Source organism: Rhagoletis zephyria, unplaced genomic scaffold, assembly GCF_001687245.7.
Source record: "Rhagoletis zephyria isolate East Lansing unplaced genomic scaffold, Rhagoletis_zephyria_1.1 Rzeph_scaffold_00007, whole genome shotgun sequence".
Lineage (NCBI taxonomy): Eukaryota > Metazoa > Arthropoda > Insecta > Diptera > Tephritidae > Rhagoletis > Rhagoletis zephyria.
Genome location: NW_016157091.1, coordinates 34,713 through 55,954, shown reverse-complemented (window position 1 = coordinate 55,954; position 21,242 = coordinate 34,713). Strand labels below are relative to the sequence as shown.

The following is a 21,242-nucleotide window of genomic DNA, read 5'->3' as shown; positions in this document are numbered from 1 at the left end:
ATCGACTGAATATTCAGCCGAAGTTGATCTGAAATCATTATTGCTGAAAACAACGCAAAGTATTTTAGAACTAAGCCCAGATAATGGTGACATAACCAAAGCTTCTTTGGTTTGTAAGTGGGGCATGGATGGAAGTTCGGGACATAGCCGCTATAAGCAAAATTTTGGTGACGACAAATTAACGGATGAGTTTATGTTCATCATTGCTCTAGTCCCTCTGAGGTAACAAAAAATTATCTAATATGTCTTCCAAAAACATTCAATAGCCTTTAAAAATAAATTCGAGTTTAGATCAGTAAATGGCATTTTAATTTACATTGACAACTTTTTACAGTATTATTTTGCAAAAGGCTGGTCTGAATTAATTAATTTACTCGATTAGCTATTTTGCGATATGACGGTCTTATATCTTTTCGACAAGCCATATAAGTTATTAATAAATAAATATTTTTTCCAGGTTAATTGATTTGTCATCCAACAAAAATATATGGACCAATAACAAATGCTCATCGTCTTTTTATTGTCGTCCAATTAAGTTTAGTTTCAAGAAGGAAAACCGCGAACTAGTTCTATTCGAATATAATGATATGTCGAGAAAAATTGAGAACTTAGAAGATGATGTTGTAATACGAAACGGAAAAGGGATTCAAGTTTCTTATCAAATGCATTGCACCATGATTGATGGATCTGTTGCCAATATTTTGACTGGCACTAATGCTTCCAGTAACTGTTTTATTTGCCATGCCAAACCGACCGAAATGAATGTTACTAATTTTACAAAAGTACCAATCGCTAATCATTACAAGTATGGGTTGTCTACACTGCATGCTTGGATTAGATGTTTTGAGTGTTTACTCCACATCGCATACCGTTTAACATTTAAATGCTGGCAAGTTCGCAAAGAAAACAAAGACGCCTTTTCTGCGAATAAAGTTAGGATTCAAAAGATTAGGCTTAATAGTGGACCAAGTAAAGACTGGATTTGGAACAACTAATGATGGCAACACAGCTCGCAATTTTTTTTCAAATGCAGAAGTGGCATCAGAAATTACCGGCATTAATAAAGAGCTAATTCAAAATTTTTCAATAATACTGCGATTAATATCGTGTGGAATGTGTATTAATATCGACGCGTTTAGAGAGCTCCTTATAAGGACAAGAACAATGTATTTGACTGAATACGAATGGTACTACATGCCTAGCAGCGTGCATAAAATATTGATGCATGGGTGTGAGGTTATTGAGTATTTCGATCTACCAATTGGTAAGAAAATCGATTTGTTGCTATTCGGCAATTTTTACTACTACGAATTTATTCCCACAGGCAATTTTTCAGAGGAAGCTCTGGAAGCTTTACATAAACACATACGTATCGTACGATATGATCATACACGTAAAACTGCTCGGGAGCATACAAACAGAGACTTGATGTCATACTTAACAATATCATCAGATCCTGAAGTAGTTTTTAAAAGGAGTGCTATCCCAAACAAAAATGCAGTTTATACAATGGACGAGCTGGAAGAGTATTTAGTCGATGCTGAAGAAACTTAAAAGTAATAAGTACCCTTCAGTCAACTCAATTAGTTTTATACTAATCAAATACTAGTCAGCCACACGGCCTCAACTAGTTCGAGTTCTGTAATTTTTCCATATAAGCAACTGGCCGCGGCAACAACTCTTGTTCGTGCGAAGTAACTAATAAAAAGGAAAACAAAATTATATTTGTCTTTTGAGTATTTAATGTCGTCTTGAATGAATCAAATTTTTTAAGCGTGTGACATCCACACCAAAAGATATAATCAATTTAAAAAAACATTTTGTAGTCAAAAAGGACCAAAATGAAAGTAGCTGCCATTCCTAGAGGGTTTGCGTAAGAGAGATATAGGGAATCTTATTTGCCATGAATTAAGCCATAGAATGAAGCCTTGAAGTCTTTAATATTATTAGGAAAACGCCCTGTATAAATAATAAAATAACTACTCAGTATTGGAACTACTTCTGAATATCAAATTTTGCAGTTTCAATCTCAGTTTCCATGAAAAATGTAAGATTTTTGAAATCTCCGTACTCTAATCCACCAAGAAACGAATTTTTACTCATATCCGTCCATTATTCTATTTTTGCCCACTTTTTATATGGAGACACAGCACTGTGCGATATATCAAATTAAGGGCTATTAAATTTAGTACATCACGTTCATTTATCATTTTTCAATAAGTCTACACGTTTTTACGATATTAAGATAAAACTTACAAAAACTATAATTTTTCCTTATGAATTTTCAATTCTTCATTACTTCAGCAACCAAGTGAAATATACAAAAAAGTGAGACGAGATTTATTTCAACCGTTTTAATGTTTTCGGATGTTTATATAATATTAAAATGACCATGGACTTGGTCTCGCCGATTTGGTCAGTTTTCAAGATCGTGGTGAATGAATGTATTGTGAAAGATTAGGAATCGTTTAAGAAGCTAATAGTACTTTCAAGCATATAAGTATTTACATACATTAACATAATACAATTAGGGTGAGAAACGCCCATTTTAAGTCTATTTATGCAGTATTGAAAATTAGTGCGGAATGGTTTCATTAGTCACCGGAGAAGCACATTTTTCTCGGTTTCTAAATTTGCTGTTGTATGAAAGTAGGGGACGTGCAATAAGTGTTTAGATATACATAAATATTTTAGTTAATTCCATTATGTGAAAAAGTGTCTGTAGGTAAATGCAATAGTCTTTAACATATCCTGGGAAATCCTTTTGAGGACTCTCCAATTGGACGATATTGCTTTGCCTTCAGCTTGAACGAAAAAAGTCACTCGCTGGCACAGTTTTCTGTAATCCGGTTCTTTTATTTAAAGGTTATTTATTAGGGCTGTGCGATTAATTGATTACTCAAAATTTTAATTAATCATAAAGTAAATAACTCAATTATTCGATTAATTGGAAATTATGATTACTCAAAAGTTCAGTTACTCGAGTAATCAAGATTTTTGATTAACCAAAAACAAAAACATTTGAGTAATTTGCTTTATCATTAATCAACATTTCGAGTAAAATGAGTAATCAATATTTCAACTCTTTACATATAAAGTAGTTGAAGTTCCTTGATACTCTGAAAACATCGTTTCTGTTTTCAAAAATTGAAACGAAAAATTTTTTCATATACAGAATGTAAAAAAGAACAAGCATTTTCCAAAGTAAACTCTTTTAACGAGCAAAATTATTTTTTTTGAGTAATCATATTTCAATTAACTCGATTAATCATCGTTTTGAGTAATCAAAATCTTGATAACTCGAGTAATTGATTAACCGAATAATTGATTAACCAACTTTTTTTAGAAAAAAACTGGAAATCCACCTTAGTTTTTCGATAAAACCTTGGTAAATGTTACTCGATCGGTACGTAATAATTAACAAATTGAAGGCGAGACTTACTAAACAATCGTGGTACAAAGCTCAATAAAAATATTAAAAATAAAATGTTAACAAGCCACAATAACATTGACAAATACATAGTTTAGGAAGAGCCTGCCTGAAACTATACAAAAAAGCAAATAAGCAAATGGATGTATAGAATTGACAACAACAACCACGCTGTCGAGTTTAAATAGCGGCAAATCAGCTGCACTTGATAGTAGTTGGTTGAATAAGGAAAATGAATTAGCAACAAGAGTTTACGGGATGTACATAGCTCAGTGGTTAACGCTTCTGACTTTGAACATCGAATTCGCAGGTTCGATCCCTGCTGAAGTCTAGAAAAAGAAGTCTGATGAGGAGATGTGGTGATCTCCGAAATAGTGCTATAACTTCTACCGCTTAGACTTTGTTGCTTTTTCAATTTTTCCTATTAAACAATCGTGGTACAAAGCTCAATAAAAATATTAAGAAACTTATTACTATCGATTAGCTGAGTGAATTTTTTTAACAAGGGCGCTTGAATTCTCTTCTCTTATAAAAATCGGAGGAGGTTTGGCATTAGTAGCTTTTGCAGCACCTTCATAAATTTGGCTATTCACATCATCGGCATTGTCTCTTAGCAGTGCAAATCTATTCGTACTGACTTGCTGAGTTGAGTTTAGGCGGTTTATTGTTTTCTGAGACTGCTTTTACACAGTTCAAGTATTGAATTCAATTCTGCTCGCATGTGGAAGAGGGGGTGAGAAGTAAAGGGACGAGTACACATGCGTCTGTACCGTCAAGTCGTTTCAACTTTCTTGCTTTGCTTTTGGCATTTTCGTTGCTTCCCATTTAAAGAACCAAAAACTTGAATTCCACAGAATTGAAAACTGCCCGTTGAATTTTGCGGACTAAGTTTTCTTTTGTAACATAGCGGTCCATTCCAGTCTGTATGGCCGCATTTTTAGCTGTTTCGTTTTTCAACTTTTCTTGCGCTTTACCTTTGTTGCCAGTGTAAGTGCTTGCACTCAAGTCAATTTGTGCTTGTTCAGCAAGAATAGGCCAGGCTGTTGACATCGCTGTGCAGCCGGCAGGTACCGGTGTGTTTGTTGTTGTTGCTGGCGCGATTGTGGTAGTAAAAGATGTCACTGTACTAGTTGTTGTTGCAGCTATATTTGGGGATATGTTATCGCATACCGAATTTGATGTAAGCGTTGGGCGTGAAATGTGATACGGCACGGGTGAAGCGCACTCTTCACTCCAAGACATCGGAGTCGTCAATGGTAAGTTTGGAGGGCAAGTCCGCTGAATCTTGAGGAGGTTTGAGGGTGGTCGCTGGATTGGGCTTTGCGCTTTCGCTGTCACTCTGGCACCGAGTAGAGAAATATGCGTTGTTCGGTTGAACCGAAAGCCGGCGCTCATTTTGCTCGCGTGGCTTCTGGGCTCGGATTTCAGCTTGATTCATCGCTTTCTGTTTTCATTTGGTTTGTTTGTTTATTTATTTTATTTACTTTTAGTTTTTTATTTATTTATTTTGTTTTATTAAATTAGCACAATATTTAGTGACGTCCGCACTCTTCGACGTTCGAAGCTTACTCCAAAATTGAAATCGTATTTAGTGGCTTTGACAGCTGTTACCCCAACTTTGAAATTTCTATGTGAAATGCCGTTCACCCGAGATTGTTCCACACTCATGATAAAGGGAACCATTTTGTTGAACGAAATTTTTCGCCTTTGAAATTTTTCACCGGATATTCATCATCAGGCTGATTATGTTTTTTTGTTTGGCGACATACTTATGTATGACCAGATTATCTGCTTTTTCGAGCTGGATTATCCAATACGTAATTAAGAATAAAAAATTTCTCCCCTGAAATAAGAGTTATAAAATAATCCTGTTAAATATATAACTTTCACGTCTGCCAGGGTTGCAGATTATTTTTGGTAAATAGAGGAGAAACGGCAAAGACAAAAGATAAAGAACAATGAACGCCGATAAGCGAAAACGCGTGGTTGATGGCAATGCTTTGAGGAAATCAATCGCCAACAGCTCTGATACTAATTCCAGTTTTTGTAGTGATATGGATGGGCAAACGATGGGTAGACAAGACCGTACAAGAAAAAAGGCAGCGATTTAGAAATGGAGAAATATTTACAGCTATCACTTATACCCAATTAAGAAGATACTTTAATTTGGTGGAAGCATAATCGCAAACAATTTGTTTATACTGGCAATGAAGTATCTCTGCGCACCACCTTCCTCAGTGAACTCAGAAAGTGTGTTTAGTGCATCGGGTAGCATTTATGTTGAAAATAGAAATAGATTTTTCATAATGAAAAATATTAAAATACTTCAATTACTAATGGCATTTAACATTAAATTGGATTATAAAAATAAATTTCTGAACTAGATCTTTAAATTGAATCTTTCGAAATCCAAATCCGGAAACCCGGCCGGATTTTAGCTCTTATCCAGCCGGATGGTCGGATAACAGAAAAACGACCGGATAAGCCGTATTCCGGATATCTACCGGACACCCGGCACATCCCTACTGCCAACACCAAGTGCGCTTCTTCTTTTCACCAGCGGTGAAGTAAGGGTAGCCATCGGGAAGGCGAAGGCCTCCAAAGCCATAGGACCCGACGGAATTTGTATGTTGATGCTGAAAAATTTCAATGGCCACTCTCATCATTCCAGATATCTGAAAAATAGGGACAGTGGTCCCACTGCTTAAAACGGGGAAACCGTCCAACATAGGAGACTTATCGACCGATAACACTCCTTTCCCCGGTACCGAAGGCACTAGAGGCCCTTCCACTCCCGCACTGCACAAACCACTGCATCGCACTGCATCAGCATGGGTTCCGTAAAGTGCACAGCACAACAACAGCACTTAACGCCATAAGCATTCAGATAACTCGAGGCCTGAACCGAAAGCGCCCCTGTGAGAGAACGTTTCTAGTAGCGCTGGACCTGTCAAAAGCTTTTGACACCGTCAGTCACTCCACGCTACTGGAAGACATTCTCTCTCTCCACAGGGACTAAAACGGTGGTCGGCGAATTATCTGAGTGGTCGACATTCGTCAGTAATCTTTAGGGACACAACTAGCAAACCGATAAAAATTAAATAATATTTCATTTTTATATTTCAAAGTTGCCTCAACCACCAGAGGGAGTCACTATTGTCTCTTATGCTTCTGGGAATGGAATTGATGACTTGTGCTCGAAAGTAAACGGTTATCTCGCCGAGCTTTTTCGCTTCTGCACGGAGCGTAACCCTCTCCCAACGAAATCCTCAGCAACTTTATTCACTACCTGGACGAAGGAGGTCAGACTGGAACTGGGCGAAACAATACCGACGGCGAATAATTCTAAAACCCTCGGATTCACCTTCACAACTGCAATTGTGAACAGAGTACACAGCCGCAACAATGTCCTCAAATCGCTAGCACTTGGGGCAAAGACAAACAAACGTTGTTGGCAACATACAAAGCAATTGGCCGGCCGGTTCTAAATTATACCGCGCCCGTGTGGTCAACGGGGACTAGCAGGACGTAGTGGATGAAGCTACATACCTGCCAGAATATGGAATTACGGACAGCGACGGGATGCCTTCTGATGTCGCCCCAACACCACCTGCACGACGAGGCCCAATTGCTCCCCATTAAGGAGCATAACACAATGCTCTGCAAGCAGTTTCTTGTAGGAGCCACAGACGTGGTTACCCAAATAGACAGCTGATTGCAGAAGAGCCCTCGCCAAGGCACGTCAGGAGGCATCTATACGAACTGAAGGGCGAAGTCCAGTTGTTCATTAAACAACCGCTGGACCCAACCGCATACAGACAGGCCCTAATCGACATTCACAGGGAGTCGGCCTCAAGTTATGTGGACTCTCGACCTGTGAATGCCGTTCTGGGCACACAACTACCTGACGTGGACGGGACAGAACTTAATCTGCGTCGGGAGACCTGCACCACAATATGCCAACTTCGCTCTGACTATTGCAGCAGGCTGAACTCATACCTGAGCAGAATAAACGAGGATGTGCGCAACCAATGCCCAGCATGCGATGAGTCGCCACATGACTCACGGTACCTCTTCGCATGCCCCCATAACCCCACCCACCCGGTCCCTATGGACAGATCCTGTTGAAGTTGTGCACTTCCTGGGCCTCCCCTTAGCTAAAACTGGCGACAACGTTCATGAACAGACCCTAGCGCAGTTTGGTAGCCGCTACAACAACAACAACAACCTAAGTAAATGTATCCCGATAAATTCCTTGGCGGATGAAAGCGCTTTTAATAAATTGCACACGTCTAGTGTGGTTGGGAGTCAATCTAATTCTCCTTTCTTTATTCGATGTCAAAATGGTGGTTACCCACGCTCTTAACAAAACAAACAAATCTTAAGGTCTTTACACATAACATAACACAATTACAAAATAGCTTAGCTTAACGGCTAGTTACACATCGTACTTGTTAGTCAACAAGCATACATGCTTATGCTTACAATATTATGACTACTAATAAACTCCTTTTGTTGGTATCTGTGCTGCCCCAAACAGTGTTATGCGAATTGGCGTAACGGCATAGGGTCCAGGGTTTACCACCCGCAAAGTACGCTGGGGCAAGTACTGCCTCTTTTACACCCATTGGAGTGGGAATTTTGGCCCAAAGCGCAACCCGGTCGGCCGTCAAGAACTGTACAAGAGGAACGTTAGTATGTTGCTTAATAGCATCGCCGCCCTTGGTCGAGGGCTGGGTGCATATATGATCTTATCATCATTGATGTTTAGACCTTTGACCTCACCGCGTAGTACCCAGGGTTCCTAGATGAAAGCTATACTTAGACCCTCGTTAGTGAACCTCCTGCATGAAACATCTGACGCTGCTTTGGCATGATAAAGATTCACTTGGAGGCATATCAGATGCCTCGAGTTTGGGTTGGGCTTAGGGAGAGATGGCATTACTTGCGGTCTTTGCGGCCGCGAGCAACCTTCTTCTCCCTTTTGCTGGGCGCTGTCTAGCACCTGCTGCAGGGTCAGAACTGATGTTGCTGTGGATCGCGTAGACGATGTCACGCTGACTTGAGATTCTGGCAGCTCAGGCGGCGGCTTTATCTTTTCCGGCTCCGGTCATTGCTGCTTCTGCACTTGTACGTCTGTTGAGAGCTTCCTCGGGGTCACGATGACAGACTTCGAACAGGGTTGGTCGTCCGTGCCCGTTCCGTCGGTATAACCGCATCATTTCCTACCACTGATACCAGCGGCTTGGCTTCTTCCCTCAACTTGACCGTACCGTAGACATAATTGACAACATTTCCTCTCTGTTTGAGGATGTCTGCAGCTATCGGGTCTACCGCAATGGTGATTTCCACTATTGTGGACTTCCGCACCCGATTTAAGACTCGCCAGTCCATTATCTTCAGCCCTTCATTCTGCCACTGAAGAAATAGTAGCGCGTCCTCATTCTTGGAGCTATCCAGCTCCGGGAAGAATTTCTCCAGAATTATGCGGCGAGGCGTTTCCGTATCCGCACCACCTTCATATTTGCTGCTTTCCAGGGGGCAAGCTTTGGAACTGTGGCGTCAATCATCTGAACATCATACTGGGGACTATGCGCCCCCGGTAGCTCTGTCCGGACAGTCCCCGTTTCGGCGGACTTTTCATCTCCATCTGGTTTTTGTACTATAATTACTTTTTTTACATTTCCATTAGTGTTTCCACGAGTATGGGGGATAGTAATACCGCTGGGACATAGCCCCCACTATCCCGAGCGGGGCTTGTTACCACCAGAGGTCGCCAGGTATCTGGAGGCCACCGTTATAAGACACACTAACGTAGTGCCATTCATCCCATAAGCACGGTACGGATGACACGCGGAATTACGGGTTTTATCGAGTTGTCCCTCTAGATCAGTAAACGCGGGGCACCTCTCGCAGGGTGCGACTCGTCACCACGTATGGTAGGTTTTGAGCCATCTGCTCCTGAGCATTGCACCACGTATGCCGCAATACCAAGAGCCTTAACCCCCTAATACAGTAGATTGTAGATGAATATCTAAGGAAGTTTTTATGAAAGTTTCAGATTCGAACATCAAGTAGCTCCAGAGTTATAACATTATTAAAGTGCCGCATACGGTAAGTGGTTTAGCGCGCTCTAAAGTGCTTTGAAACTCGATAAAATAAAAAAGGTCCTTTTTCATTAATGATTTCTATGTAAAAAGACCCGATCTTTCGACTGAGATGACTAAAAACAAAATTAAAATGACCATAATTGAGAAAAATTACAATTAAATTTTCGTTTCGTTTTCACCAGGAAAATGGGAAAATTTTGGTAAACGCATAGTACTATCGGATAGCCAGTACAAAAATCTATATAAATCATAATTTTAGATTTTTTTCCACCTTTTTCTGTCTGCTTCCCAGCTAGTCAAAATGTAGCTTGTTTTGCACCGCGCGCGCGTGGGAGATTTGACCCGTATATATATGAGCCATTCTTTTTCATATCGGACACCAAATTTGGTGTCAAGCTTTCGGTAGGTTTCAAAATTTTTTTGTGGGTTCTATACATGAAATAAGCTATATCTCGGGTTCTGCCCATTGTAGGGACTTCATCTTAACGTCATTTTAAAGCTAAAGAAACGGGCTTAACATTTCCATATGGTCAAGATTTCCCTAAAGTTAACTTAGCTATTAACAGCTGAACTTTTTGAAATTGATTTGCATAGCGAAGACCAGTAAATTAGGAGTTTAAAATTATACCGTCGTAATCCTTGTTTAATTCTCTTTAAAAAACGTGGTTCAAAAAAATTTTTCTTTTTTAAGAACTATTTTTAAAATATGTTTCTTTATGACGAGATGGTTTATTTTGTGAGAATCACCAATTTTTTGTAATTTGTTTTCGAAAACTTACGTTGAGATATATACAGTAGAGGAAATTCTTATAAACTCAATTAATTCATGAGATTACATGGGAGTTTTAACCTCTTATTTGAAATTAGTTGTATTCTTTAGCATTTTTAACGGTAATACAAACTTATTGTATAAGCAACTTAATTTGCATTGTACAAAAACTTAATGTTTCCATAAATAGCGGTTAATACATGTGGAAATTCACATAAATTCAATGAAAAAGTTAAACTAAAACTTACAAATAATAATAGTTCAGTGTTTAGTGGGACCGCCGTGATTATAAATTACTTGAAATATTCGACTTGGCATTGACTCGATTAATTTTTTGGTCTCGTTTTCAGATATGGCCTCCCACGCTTCTTTAATTGCAGTTTTGAGGTCTTTTAGATTGACTAGAGAATAGTTTGTTTTTGGATGCTTCGTGTATTATTTGATTTCTTTGTCGCGGCGTTAGCTTCTTATTATGGTCACACCTCGCGTTTTTGCCATAATTATCACGAAGTTTAAGAAAATTGCAAACCAAGGTTTGAGACCGATTAATTTTTTCAGCAATCTTCCAGGTCGAAAGTCCTGTATCTTTGTAGGCAAGGATTGATGCCTTCTCTGCAGGCGTCAACAATTTTCCTCGAGGCATTTCTATAGTCTAAATATTTTATTGTTATTAATTTTATTTTAAGAATTATCTTCTTACTATTTTCATGCAAATTTTAAATTCAATTATCCTTACTTTACGCAAATTTCGCCAGAAATGTGGTTGAATTTTTCCGAACTTCCACCGTGCACGTGTTAAAATGTACTGACGCTTAGTTGAAAGGCTATAAGCGCAATTACAATAACAAAATCGCGAAAGTAATATAACGGCACTCTTCGGTATAGTTCCCAGCTACAGTGACGTACAGATTTCTATGGAAAAGTAACTGCGTTCTGTTCTGTATAGTTTTTCTCAACTTACTAGAGATGAGTTTATAGGAATTTCCTCTACTGTAGTGAGGTGTTAAATATCGAGAATTTGCAAGAATTTAAATTTTATTGCAGATTCCGATAGAATACCAGGTATAATATTTGTACGGCAAAATTTTTCTTTAAGGCGACAAACCCCTAGATATTGGCGAGGCAATTGTAGGACTTAAGTTTGCAAAACGCAGATTTTATTGCGGATTTTGGCAGAATATCGCTTCGTTAACAACATTTGTTCCACAACTTTTTCAAGTTAAGCCCTTTTCAATGTTAAGCCCGTTTCTTAGCTTTAAAATGTCGTTAAGATGAAGTATCTACGATCAGCAGAACCCGAGATAGAACGATTTGAAGAAGTACATGATCAGTCAGAATCACGAAAAAATGCAAACTTTGACAGATAATATCTCCAAAAAAAAATGATATAAAAAAAATTTATAGAATCCACAAAAAAAAATGAAGCGGATCGGAGACATGACATGATTTTTTTACGAAAACCGTTCGACTTAAAAAAGAATGGCTCATATGCACCTACTTTTATTTTTTAGCACAGCGTATGTTGCTTAAAATTCTGAGAGCTTAATCGAAATTTTTAGATTGTTTTACTCGTGTACAATTATCAACTAAATATTCCTAGGTGGTATATGTATGTATGCAATGGTGATTTCGTTTCTACCAAAAAATTTCGCCTTTTGATTGCCTCTTTCTCTTTTGGTGTTCGATTCTAGATTAAAGCAAAGGGGGAGAAAATTTTGTGTTCGTTTCTTAAAATGTCACACTCATGTACGGCAAAAAAGGCATATTCTGTGAAGCTTTGTCAGGGAGATGGTTGCCCTGAAAATCAGATAGTTGTTTAACACGACAATATTATAAAATACGTGAGCCAGAAAAGGACAAGAAGGCAAAAACATGCCTTTTTACAGGGTTGAGTGTAACATCAAACACATTTTTCACCGGAACGTATATGGAACGCTATTCCAGCCTCTATCCGTAGTACTTTGAATAAAAGCCACTTTAAGACTCCTTTGTATTCATATTTTCGCTACTTTGTCATAAGTTAAATAACTGTTACACTGAGATGTGCTCTCTACGTATGCTTTAACAAAAACTATATAAATCACACTTTCAAATTTTGTACAGAACTTAGAAAAATTCTACAAATTTTTATCTAAATTTCGAGCTTTTTAACCAACATTTTTAGACGTTTTTTGGGTATGCAGTTAACAAGCCTGGAGTGCAATGGGGTATAGTCGTTGCGCTGGGTATGCAGTTACAGTTGCATGGCTATACTCAATCCCGACTCTTGCGTCCTCGTTCGCGCACTCTGGGCAACGTGAGCAACCCATGTGCGAGATGCGGTAACCAATCCGAGTGGAGCCTTGGGTCACGGCAGAAAGAGAGGGAGCTTCGGTGGGGCCACTCTGACTTATTCGGTTTAAGGGCTCACTGAAGTCTGCAGCGTCTGTTCACCAGTAGGTGCGGCTGCAAGCGGGTGTCTGCTTGGAGCAAGCGGCTCGCTATATAAACGTGTATTTGGTTGCGAAACCACCACCGTCCCAGCAATGGGTTGTGTGCTGGGTTTGAGACCCGCCACGTAAAAACCACATCCAGTGAAGAAGCAAGGTAAAGCCTCGGATGAGACTCCCCCTTATGATGACGACCACGGCAAACGTTTAAAGGACTACGATTTGAGGGCATGCACCTGGAATGTCCGGACCCTTAATGGGGAAGGTGCCTCTGCCCGGCTGGTTGATGTCCTCGTAAGGACAAAAGCTGACATCACCGCCATCCAAGAAATGCGTTGGACGGGGCAAGGCAAACAATGTCTGGGGCCTTGCGACGTCTACTACAGCTGCCATTTAAGGGAGCGCAAATTCGGAGTTGGATTTGTGATGGGAGAGACACTCCGTCGCCGAGTACTGTCGTTCACCCCGGTGGACGAGCGTCTAGCCACAATCCGCATCAAAGCGAGATTCTTCNAAAAGCTGACATCACCGCCATCCAAGAAATGCGTTGGACGGGGCAAGGCAAAGAATGTCTGGGGCCTTGCGACGTCTACTACAGCTGCCATGTAAAGGAGCGCAAATTCGGAGTTGGATTTGTGGTGGGAGAGAGACTCCGTCGCCGAGTACTGTCGTTCACCCCGGTGGACGAGCGTCTAGCCACAATCCGCATCAAAGCGAGATTCTTCAACATCTCGCTCATCTGCGCCCATGCCCCGACGGAAGATAAGGATAAGGCATCCAAGTATCTCTTCTATGAGCCCTTGGAGCGCACGTACGACAACGGATTGGGGCTGATCGACTTCGCCGGGGCCCGAAACATGGTAGTATGCAGTACTAGGTTCAAGCATAAAAAGATCCATCAAGCTACGTGGCTGTCTCCGGATCGAAAAACGAGAAACCAAATCGATCATGTTGTGATAGACGGAAGGCACGCTTCCAGTGTTTTAGACGTACGCACACTCCGAGGCCCAAACATCAACTCGGACCACTATCTTGTTGCAGCCAAGATACGCACTAGAGGTATACGCCGCCGAGCGACGCCGCCGCCGCCGCCGTTTTTTGTCATTTCTCACGCGCCGCCGCCGAGTTACGAAAATACAGGCGCGGCGGCGGCGTTCGGGCCCAAGGAATTTTGTAAAAAAATTTCATGATATATGCACATTGAAATAAGTACATTGTTTAAAGGAACTAAATACTATTCGTATAAAAACACTATTTTACGAAAATAAATTTACTTTTTTAAAGGAGTTTTTTTTGCATAATTCGGGGCACTGAACATTTCCAAAAAAGCGTAACTCAAAAAAAACATAGGTAACACGATTTTCGATCGAAAGCGTTTATTACAGTTAAATTAGGGTCGAATACTGGTAATCTGGCGATTTTTTTCCGCAGTAGACAAATTTTTTCAATACTACTTTTTTATATACTACAACAACAAGAAAGTTACAACACAAGAAAATCTTTAACGCCAATATCTCAGAAATCAGTTTTAACAGAAGCTCCCTTATTGCATCTAACTCCTCAATTATTGGAGATAAAACAAAGACAAGTTGATTTTCCTGTGTATTTTTTTAATATTTTAAACACACTTTTATTAAAAAGCAAACACTTTTTTTGCTAATTTTTACATTAGTAAGTTATTTTATTCTGGAGTCCCGCAGACGAATGCAAGTACTAGGTGGCTGTGTGAAAATTACGTTAGCATTCCTAAGTGGTGGTCAAATCCCAGGAAGGTTTTGCTCCCGCGCATCGCAATGTCTTCTACACAGGGTTAAAGTCCCCCGTTTTGAAAAAATTATTATTATTTTTCTTTACGTTCGGTTCTCCTTAGAAAAATTTGGCGCTTAATATTTTAGTGGAAATTTTAACCATCTATAAGCCATTTTTTAAACAGTGAGTCAAAAACGCCCGTTCTGGTGGGAGTTGCTGGGTTAAAATTTTGGAAAAAAGTAGACCAAACCCTGTTTTCAATATAAAACCCACAAAAAATTGTAACAACTCCGTAGTTTAACATAACAGTTGATAAGATTATTGCAAGAATTTATTGATAGCGACATAAATTACCCCCATAACTTAACTTTTTAATTTTTTTTATTTCTTTAAATTTAAATAGTACATACGGATATGTAGAGAATATAGAGATATATGTATATACTTCAGAATTCCTTCTGTTCGCCCATCCATCAGCGGCAGGCACTCAACATTTTAATTCAAGTAGCAAGTAACGTAATTTAAATTTAAAACTGCTTCAATAATGAATTAAATACAATTACAAATCTGAATTGACATGGCGAATGCCTAACGCTGACGAGATGACATGATAAGATTAGTAGCCTCGTGGCTCTTTGGATTCTACCTTATGGGCAGGAGCGCCGGCGTTTTCTGACGCGCCGGCGTCGCCGCCGCCGCCGCAAAGCCCGTCGGCGTAAACCTCTAATACGCGCCCGCCACTGTGCAGCAAAAAATGTGCGCCCAAATATGCAAGGAAAGCTTAACGTCGAAAAGCTGCAATCACAACAGACAGCCAGCGCTTTCGCTACTCGACCCTCACACCTGATCTCAGAGAGCACTCTTCAACAAACCGACATATGCGAGCAGTGGAACCACACTTCCCGCTCATTAAGTACCGCCGCCGAAGAAGTAGTCGGATTTCAGCGAGCCCGAAAGAACAACTGGTACGATGAGGAGTGTCAGGCAGCTGCAGAGAAAAAAGATGCCGCCTACAGGGCCACGTTGCGATCGGGCGCAACACGCGCTATGTGGGACCGCTATAGGGATTTGAAGAGGGAAGCGAGACGTATTTGCCGCAATAAGAGAGGCCGAAATACGTGAGTGCGAAGAGCTTGAAATGCTGGCCGACAGGAAGAATGCCCGAAAATTTTACCAGAGAGTTAGGCGACTTACGGAAGGTTTAAAGACCGGGGCGCACTCCTGTAAGAACAATAATGGCGACCTAGTAACTGATGTCCAGAGCGTACTTAAATTATGGAGGGAACACTTTTCCGCCCTACTAAATGGTAGCAGCACGGAAAGTTGTGGAGAAGAAGAACCCGAGCCCGCAGTCGATGATGACGGAGTCGACGTTCCGCCGCCTGACTATGACGAGGTACGTATAGCAATAACGCGGCTGAAAAACAACAAAGCCGCTGGAGCTGACAGCCTGCCAGCTGAGCTATTCAAGTACGGCGGCGAGGAGTTGATAAGGTGCATGCATCAACTCTTGTGCAGAATATGGTCAGATGAACGCATGCCCGACGACTGGAATTTAAGTGTGCTCTGCCCAATCCACAAGAAAGGTGACCCCGCCATTCGCGCCAACTACCGCGGGATCAGCCTTCTAAGCATAGGTTACAAGGTCTTATCGAGCGTATTGTGTGAAAGACTGAAGCCCACCGTCAATGAACTGATTGGGCCTTATCAGTGTGGCTTTAGACCTGGCAAATCCACCATAGACCAGGTATTCACAATACGCCAAATCTTGGAAAAGACCCGCGAGAAAAGGATCGACACTCACCACTTATTTGTCGACTTTGAAGCCGCCTTTGACAGCACTAAAAGGAGTTGCCTATACGCCGCTATGTGTGAATTTGGCATCCCCTCAAAACTCATACGGCTGTGTAAAATGACGTTGAGCAATACCACCAGCTCCGTCAGAATTGGAAAAGACCTCTCCGAGCCGTTCGCCACAAAACGGGGTTTCAGACAGGGCGCCTCCCTTTCATGTGACTTCTTTACTCTGATGTTGGAGAAGATAATAAGAGCTGCAGAANTTGACAGGGTGACTCCCTTTCATGTGATTTCTTTAATCCGATGTTGGAGAAGATAAGAGCTGCAGAACTGAACCGCTCAGGAACAATTTACTACAAGAGCGTGCAATTGCTGGCTTATGCCGATGACATCGACATCATCGGTAACAAAAACCGCGAAGTCTGTTCTGCCTTTTCCAAGTTGGATAGGGAAGCAAAGCGCATGGGTCTGGTGGTAAACGAGGACAAGACGAAGTATCTCCTGTCATCAAACAAACAGTCAGCACATTCGCGCCTTGGCACCCACGTCACTGTTGACAGTTACAATTTCGAGAACGTAGAGAATTTCGTTTACTTGGGAACCAGTATTAACACCGATAATAATGTCAGCATTGAAATCCAACGCAGAATCACTCTTGCCAACTAGTGCTACTTTGGACTGAGTAGGAAATTCAGGAGTAAAGTCCTCTCTCGACGTACGAAAACCAAGCTCTACAAGTCGCTCACCATGCCCGTGCTGGTATATGGCGCAGAAGCATGGACAATGAGAACATCCGATGAGACGGCTCTTGGAGTGTTTGAGAGAAAGATTTTGAGGAAGATTTACGGGCCTTTACGCGTTGGCGACAGCGAGTACCGCAGACGATGGAACAATGAGCTGTATGAGCTTTACAACGACACGGACATAGTGCAGCGAATTAAAATACATCGGCTCCGCTGGCTTGGCCATGTCGTTCGAATGGACACCGACGCTCCAGCTCTGAAAGTATTCCACTCGGAACCCGCTGGTGGAAGAGGGAGGCCCCCACTGCGATGGAAGGATCAGGTGGAGAAGGACTTGGCTTCCCTTGGCATTTCCAACTGGCGTCAGTTGGCACAGAGGAGGAACGACTGGCGTGCTTTGCTGAACTCGGCCAAAATCGCTTAGGCGATTACTGCGCCAAAAAAGAAGAAGAAGAGTTAACAAGCCTATAAAAGTCTAGCAAAATAAATGCAAGTTTTGAGCGGCTCAAAAATCGCATTGATTTTTAATAATTTTTTTTGTTGACGGAGTTTCGCACTTTTTTCCATATAAACATGAATTTCTTGTGGAAGAATAGGTGGAAGACCGTTTGGGAAAAAAAATAAAAATAAGTCATCGCGAGTTTTAATAAATTTCGCTATTTATATGAAAAAACACAAAAGCTTGCATTTATTTTACTAGAATTTTATAAGCTTGTTAACTGCATACTCAAAAAATTTCTAAAAATTCTGGTTACAAAGCTTGAAATTTAGATAAAAATTTGTGGAATTTTTCTAAGTTCTGTACAAAATTTAAAAGTGTGATTTATACAGTTTTTGTTAAAACATGAACTTTATTTTTATAAAACATATCAACAAAAATGTAGCTTGGAAAACATTATAAATATTAAAAACTCAACACCAATCATCCATTTTTAACCGCCACTGTATGTTTAAATATCAATAAACAGTTATTCAAAACAAAACTAGCGTTTTAAATAACCAGTTTACTTGCTGAAATCGAGAAAACGACGAAATTTCTAGTGCAACTCGCATAAAATATACTTTTTATTAATATATAACTTTTTGAGCGGTCAGACCTAAAGCTCGGGATTCTCAGACATTTATTTGTACATAGGTGCTGAGGAATAAATGACAGTTATTAAACAAATGTGCCAGTTACCAAATGCAAGAAAAAAGGCTACTTACAATTCATTTTTTCAAAATTTTCTTTTTGATGCAGAATATTCCTAGAGCACCTAGATCAGTGGTGCACACGGGAGTTTCCGGGAGTTACTCGGCTTTCACATACAAGTCGTGTGTGATCTAGATGCATTTCTGCATCAAAACGAAAATTTTCAAAAAAAAAACGTCGCTTACGTTATTTTGGCGGTTAGGGCTAGTTATAATTTCAAAGATATGGTTAATTTCGAAATTTATTTTAAAAAAATTCAATGTAATGTAAAACAAAAGTATGGGTACCAAGTGAAATAATTTTTTTGGGTTCACAAGGACGAATAGGAATTGAAAATGCCCCTTTAATCTATTTTATTTTTTTAAGCTACTAAAGTTAGTCCTTAACATATAATTTTTTCAAAAATAAGAACATAATCAACAGAATCTTCTCTTTCATTTGATACCCATTCTGGTTTCTTAAGTATATTGCAGTGAAATTTTTAAATAATTTTTTGAATTACTCATATCTTTCAAATTTTAAAGTCCTTTTTAAAAATCCTGACGTCAAAGAGAAGAATTAAGAACGCAATTTTACTATATTTGGCCCTTGGTTTGGCGAATATACTGATTTTTTTGTGTGCAAAATTGCCTGCCGCAAGGTAGGGCCTGTCCGAGGCACGTAATAAAAGCGGCATTACTGCCGTACTGATGAAAAATGGCAACATTGTTGCAACTGCCCAACTGATAATACATTGCTAGAAATTCACACAGAGCGATACTTAAATAATTCGCGCAACACTGCGGTTGTGATTGCAACTCGAACAAGCCCGTATTATATGTATATTGAGCTACACATTTATAAAAAAACAAGTAATTTTTATCAAAAAAAAACCCGACTTAAAAAAATATATATATATCTATATATATTTCATGATCCAATGATCGGATCTAAACCAGATTAGTATATGACCACCTCTGAGACACTACCTTTCCGATGAATTTTCGAAATCGGTTGACGTGGTCCAAGTTATGCGGTAACATACATAAAAAAAATAAAAATATTCCAACGAACTGATAGGTGACAGGTAATAAGATCAACGGAAATAAGGTCAATTGACTTTATTTCCCACCCTGGTGCGAAATAAAGTCAATTGACATTATTACCTTTTTAAAAACGAAATAAAATCCATTGACATTATTTCTCTTTCAAACATTAAATTTAAGCCTATAAAAGTCTAGCAAAATAAATGCAAGTTTTGAGCGGCTCAAAAATCGCATTGATTTTTAATAATTTTTTTTGTTGACGGAGTTTCGCACTTTTTTCCATATAAACATGAATTTCTTGTGGAAGAATAGGTGGAAGACCGTTTGGGAAAAAAAATAAAAATAAGTCATCGCGAGTTTTAATAAATTTCGCTATTTATATGAAAAAACACAAAAGCTTGCATTTATTTTACTAGAATTTTATAAGCTTGTTAACTGCATACTCAAAAAATTTCTAAAAATTCTGGTTACAAAGCTTGAAATTTAGATAAAAATTTGTGGAATTTTTCTAAGTTCTGTACAAAATTTAAAAGTGTGATTTATACAGTTTTTGTTAAAACATGAACTTTATTTTTATAAAACATATCAACAAAAATGTAGCTTGGAAAACATTATAAATATTAAAAACTCAACACCAATCATCCATTTTTAACCGCCACTGTATGTTTAAATATCAATAAACAGTTATTCAAAACAAAACTAGCGTTTTAAATAACCAGTTTACTTGCTGAAATCGAGAAAACGACGAAATTTCTAGTGCAACTCGCATAAAATATACTTTTTATTAATATATAACTTTTTGAGCGGTCAGACCTAAAGCTCGGGATTCTCAGACATTTATTTGTACATAGGTGCTGAGGAATAAATGACAGTTATTAAACAAATGTGCCAGTTACCAAATGCAAGAAAAAAGGCTACTTACAATTCATTTTTTCAAAATTTTCTTTTTGATGCAGAATATTCCTAGAGCACCTAGATCAGTGGTGCACACGGGAGTTTCCGGGAGTTACTCGGCTTTCACATACAAGTCGTGTGTGATCTAGATGCATTTCTGCATCAAAACGAAAATTTTCAAAAAAAAAACGTCGCTTACGTTATTTTGGCGGTTAGGGCTAGTTATAATTTCAAAGATATGGTTAATTTCGAAATTTATTTTAAAAAAATTCAATTAATGTAAAACAAAAGTATGGGTACCAAGTGAAATAATTTTTTTGGGTTCACAAGGACGAATAGGAATTGAAAATGCCCCTTTAATCTATTTTATTTTTTTAAGCTACTAAAGTTAGTCCTTAACATATAATTTTTTCAAAAATAAGAACATAATCAACAGAATCTTCTCTTTCATTTGATACCCATTCTGGTTTCTTAAGTATATTGCAGTGAAATTTTTAAATAATTTTTTGAATTACTCATATCTTTCAAATTTTAAAGTCCTTTTTAAAAATCCTGACGTCAAAGAGAAGAATTAAGAACGCAATTTTACTATATTTGGCCCTTGGTTTGGCGAATATACTGATTTTTTTGTGTGCAAAATTGCCTGCCGCAAGGTAGGGCCTGTCCGAGGCACGTAATAAAAGCGGCATTACTGCCGTACTGATGAAAAATGGCAACATTGTTGCAACTGCCCAACTGATAATACATTGCTAGAAATTCACACAGAGCGATACTTAAATAATTCGCGCAACACTGCGGTTGTGATTGCAACTCGAACAAGCCCGTATTATATGTATATTGAGCTACACATTTATAAAAAAACAAGTAATTTTTATCAAAAAAAAACCCGACTTAAAAAAATATATATATATCTATATATATTTCATGATCCAATGATCGGATCTAAACCAGATTAGTATATGACCACCTCTGAGACACTACCTTTCCGATGAATTTTCGAAATCGGTTGACGTGGTCCAAGTTATGCGGTAACATACATAAAAAAAATAAAAATATTCCAACGAACTGATAGGTGACAGGTAATAAGATCAACGGAAATAAGGT

The 21,242-nt window shown here is 39.1% G+C and overlaps 2 protein-coding genes across 2 annotated transcripts in view; one reads left to right on the top strand and one right to left on the bottom strand.

Moving 5' to 3' along the window:
• The window catches only part of shot (dystonin-like protein short stop), an 852,754-nt gene that overhangs the window by 816,840 nt on the left and 14,672 nt on the right, over window positions 1-21,242 (bottom strand). The gene's annotated exons all lie outside the window — the stretch shown is intronic.
• LOC108357937 (uncharacterized) lies at window positions 1,017-1,660 on the top strand. Its single transcript, XM_017609026.1, has 2 exons — window positions 1,017-1,264; window positions 1,325-1,660. Exons 1-2 carry the CDS (start codon window positions 1,114-1,116, stop codon window positions 1,552-1,554), a joined length of 381 nt encoding a protein of 126 aa, XP_017464515.1. The 5' UTR covers window positions 1,017-1,113; the 3' UTR covers window positions 1,555-1,660.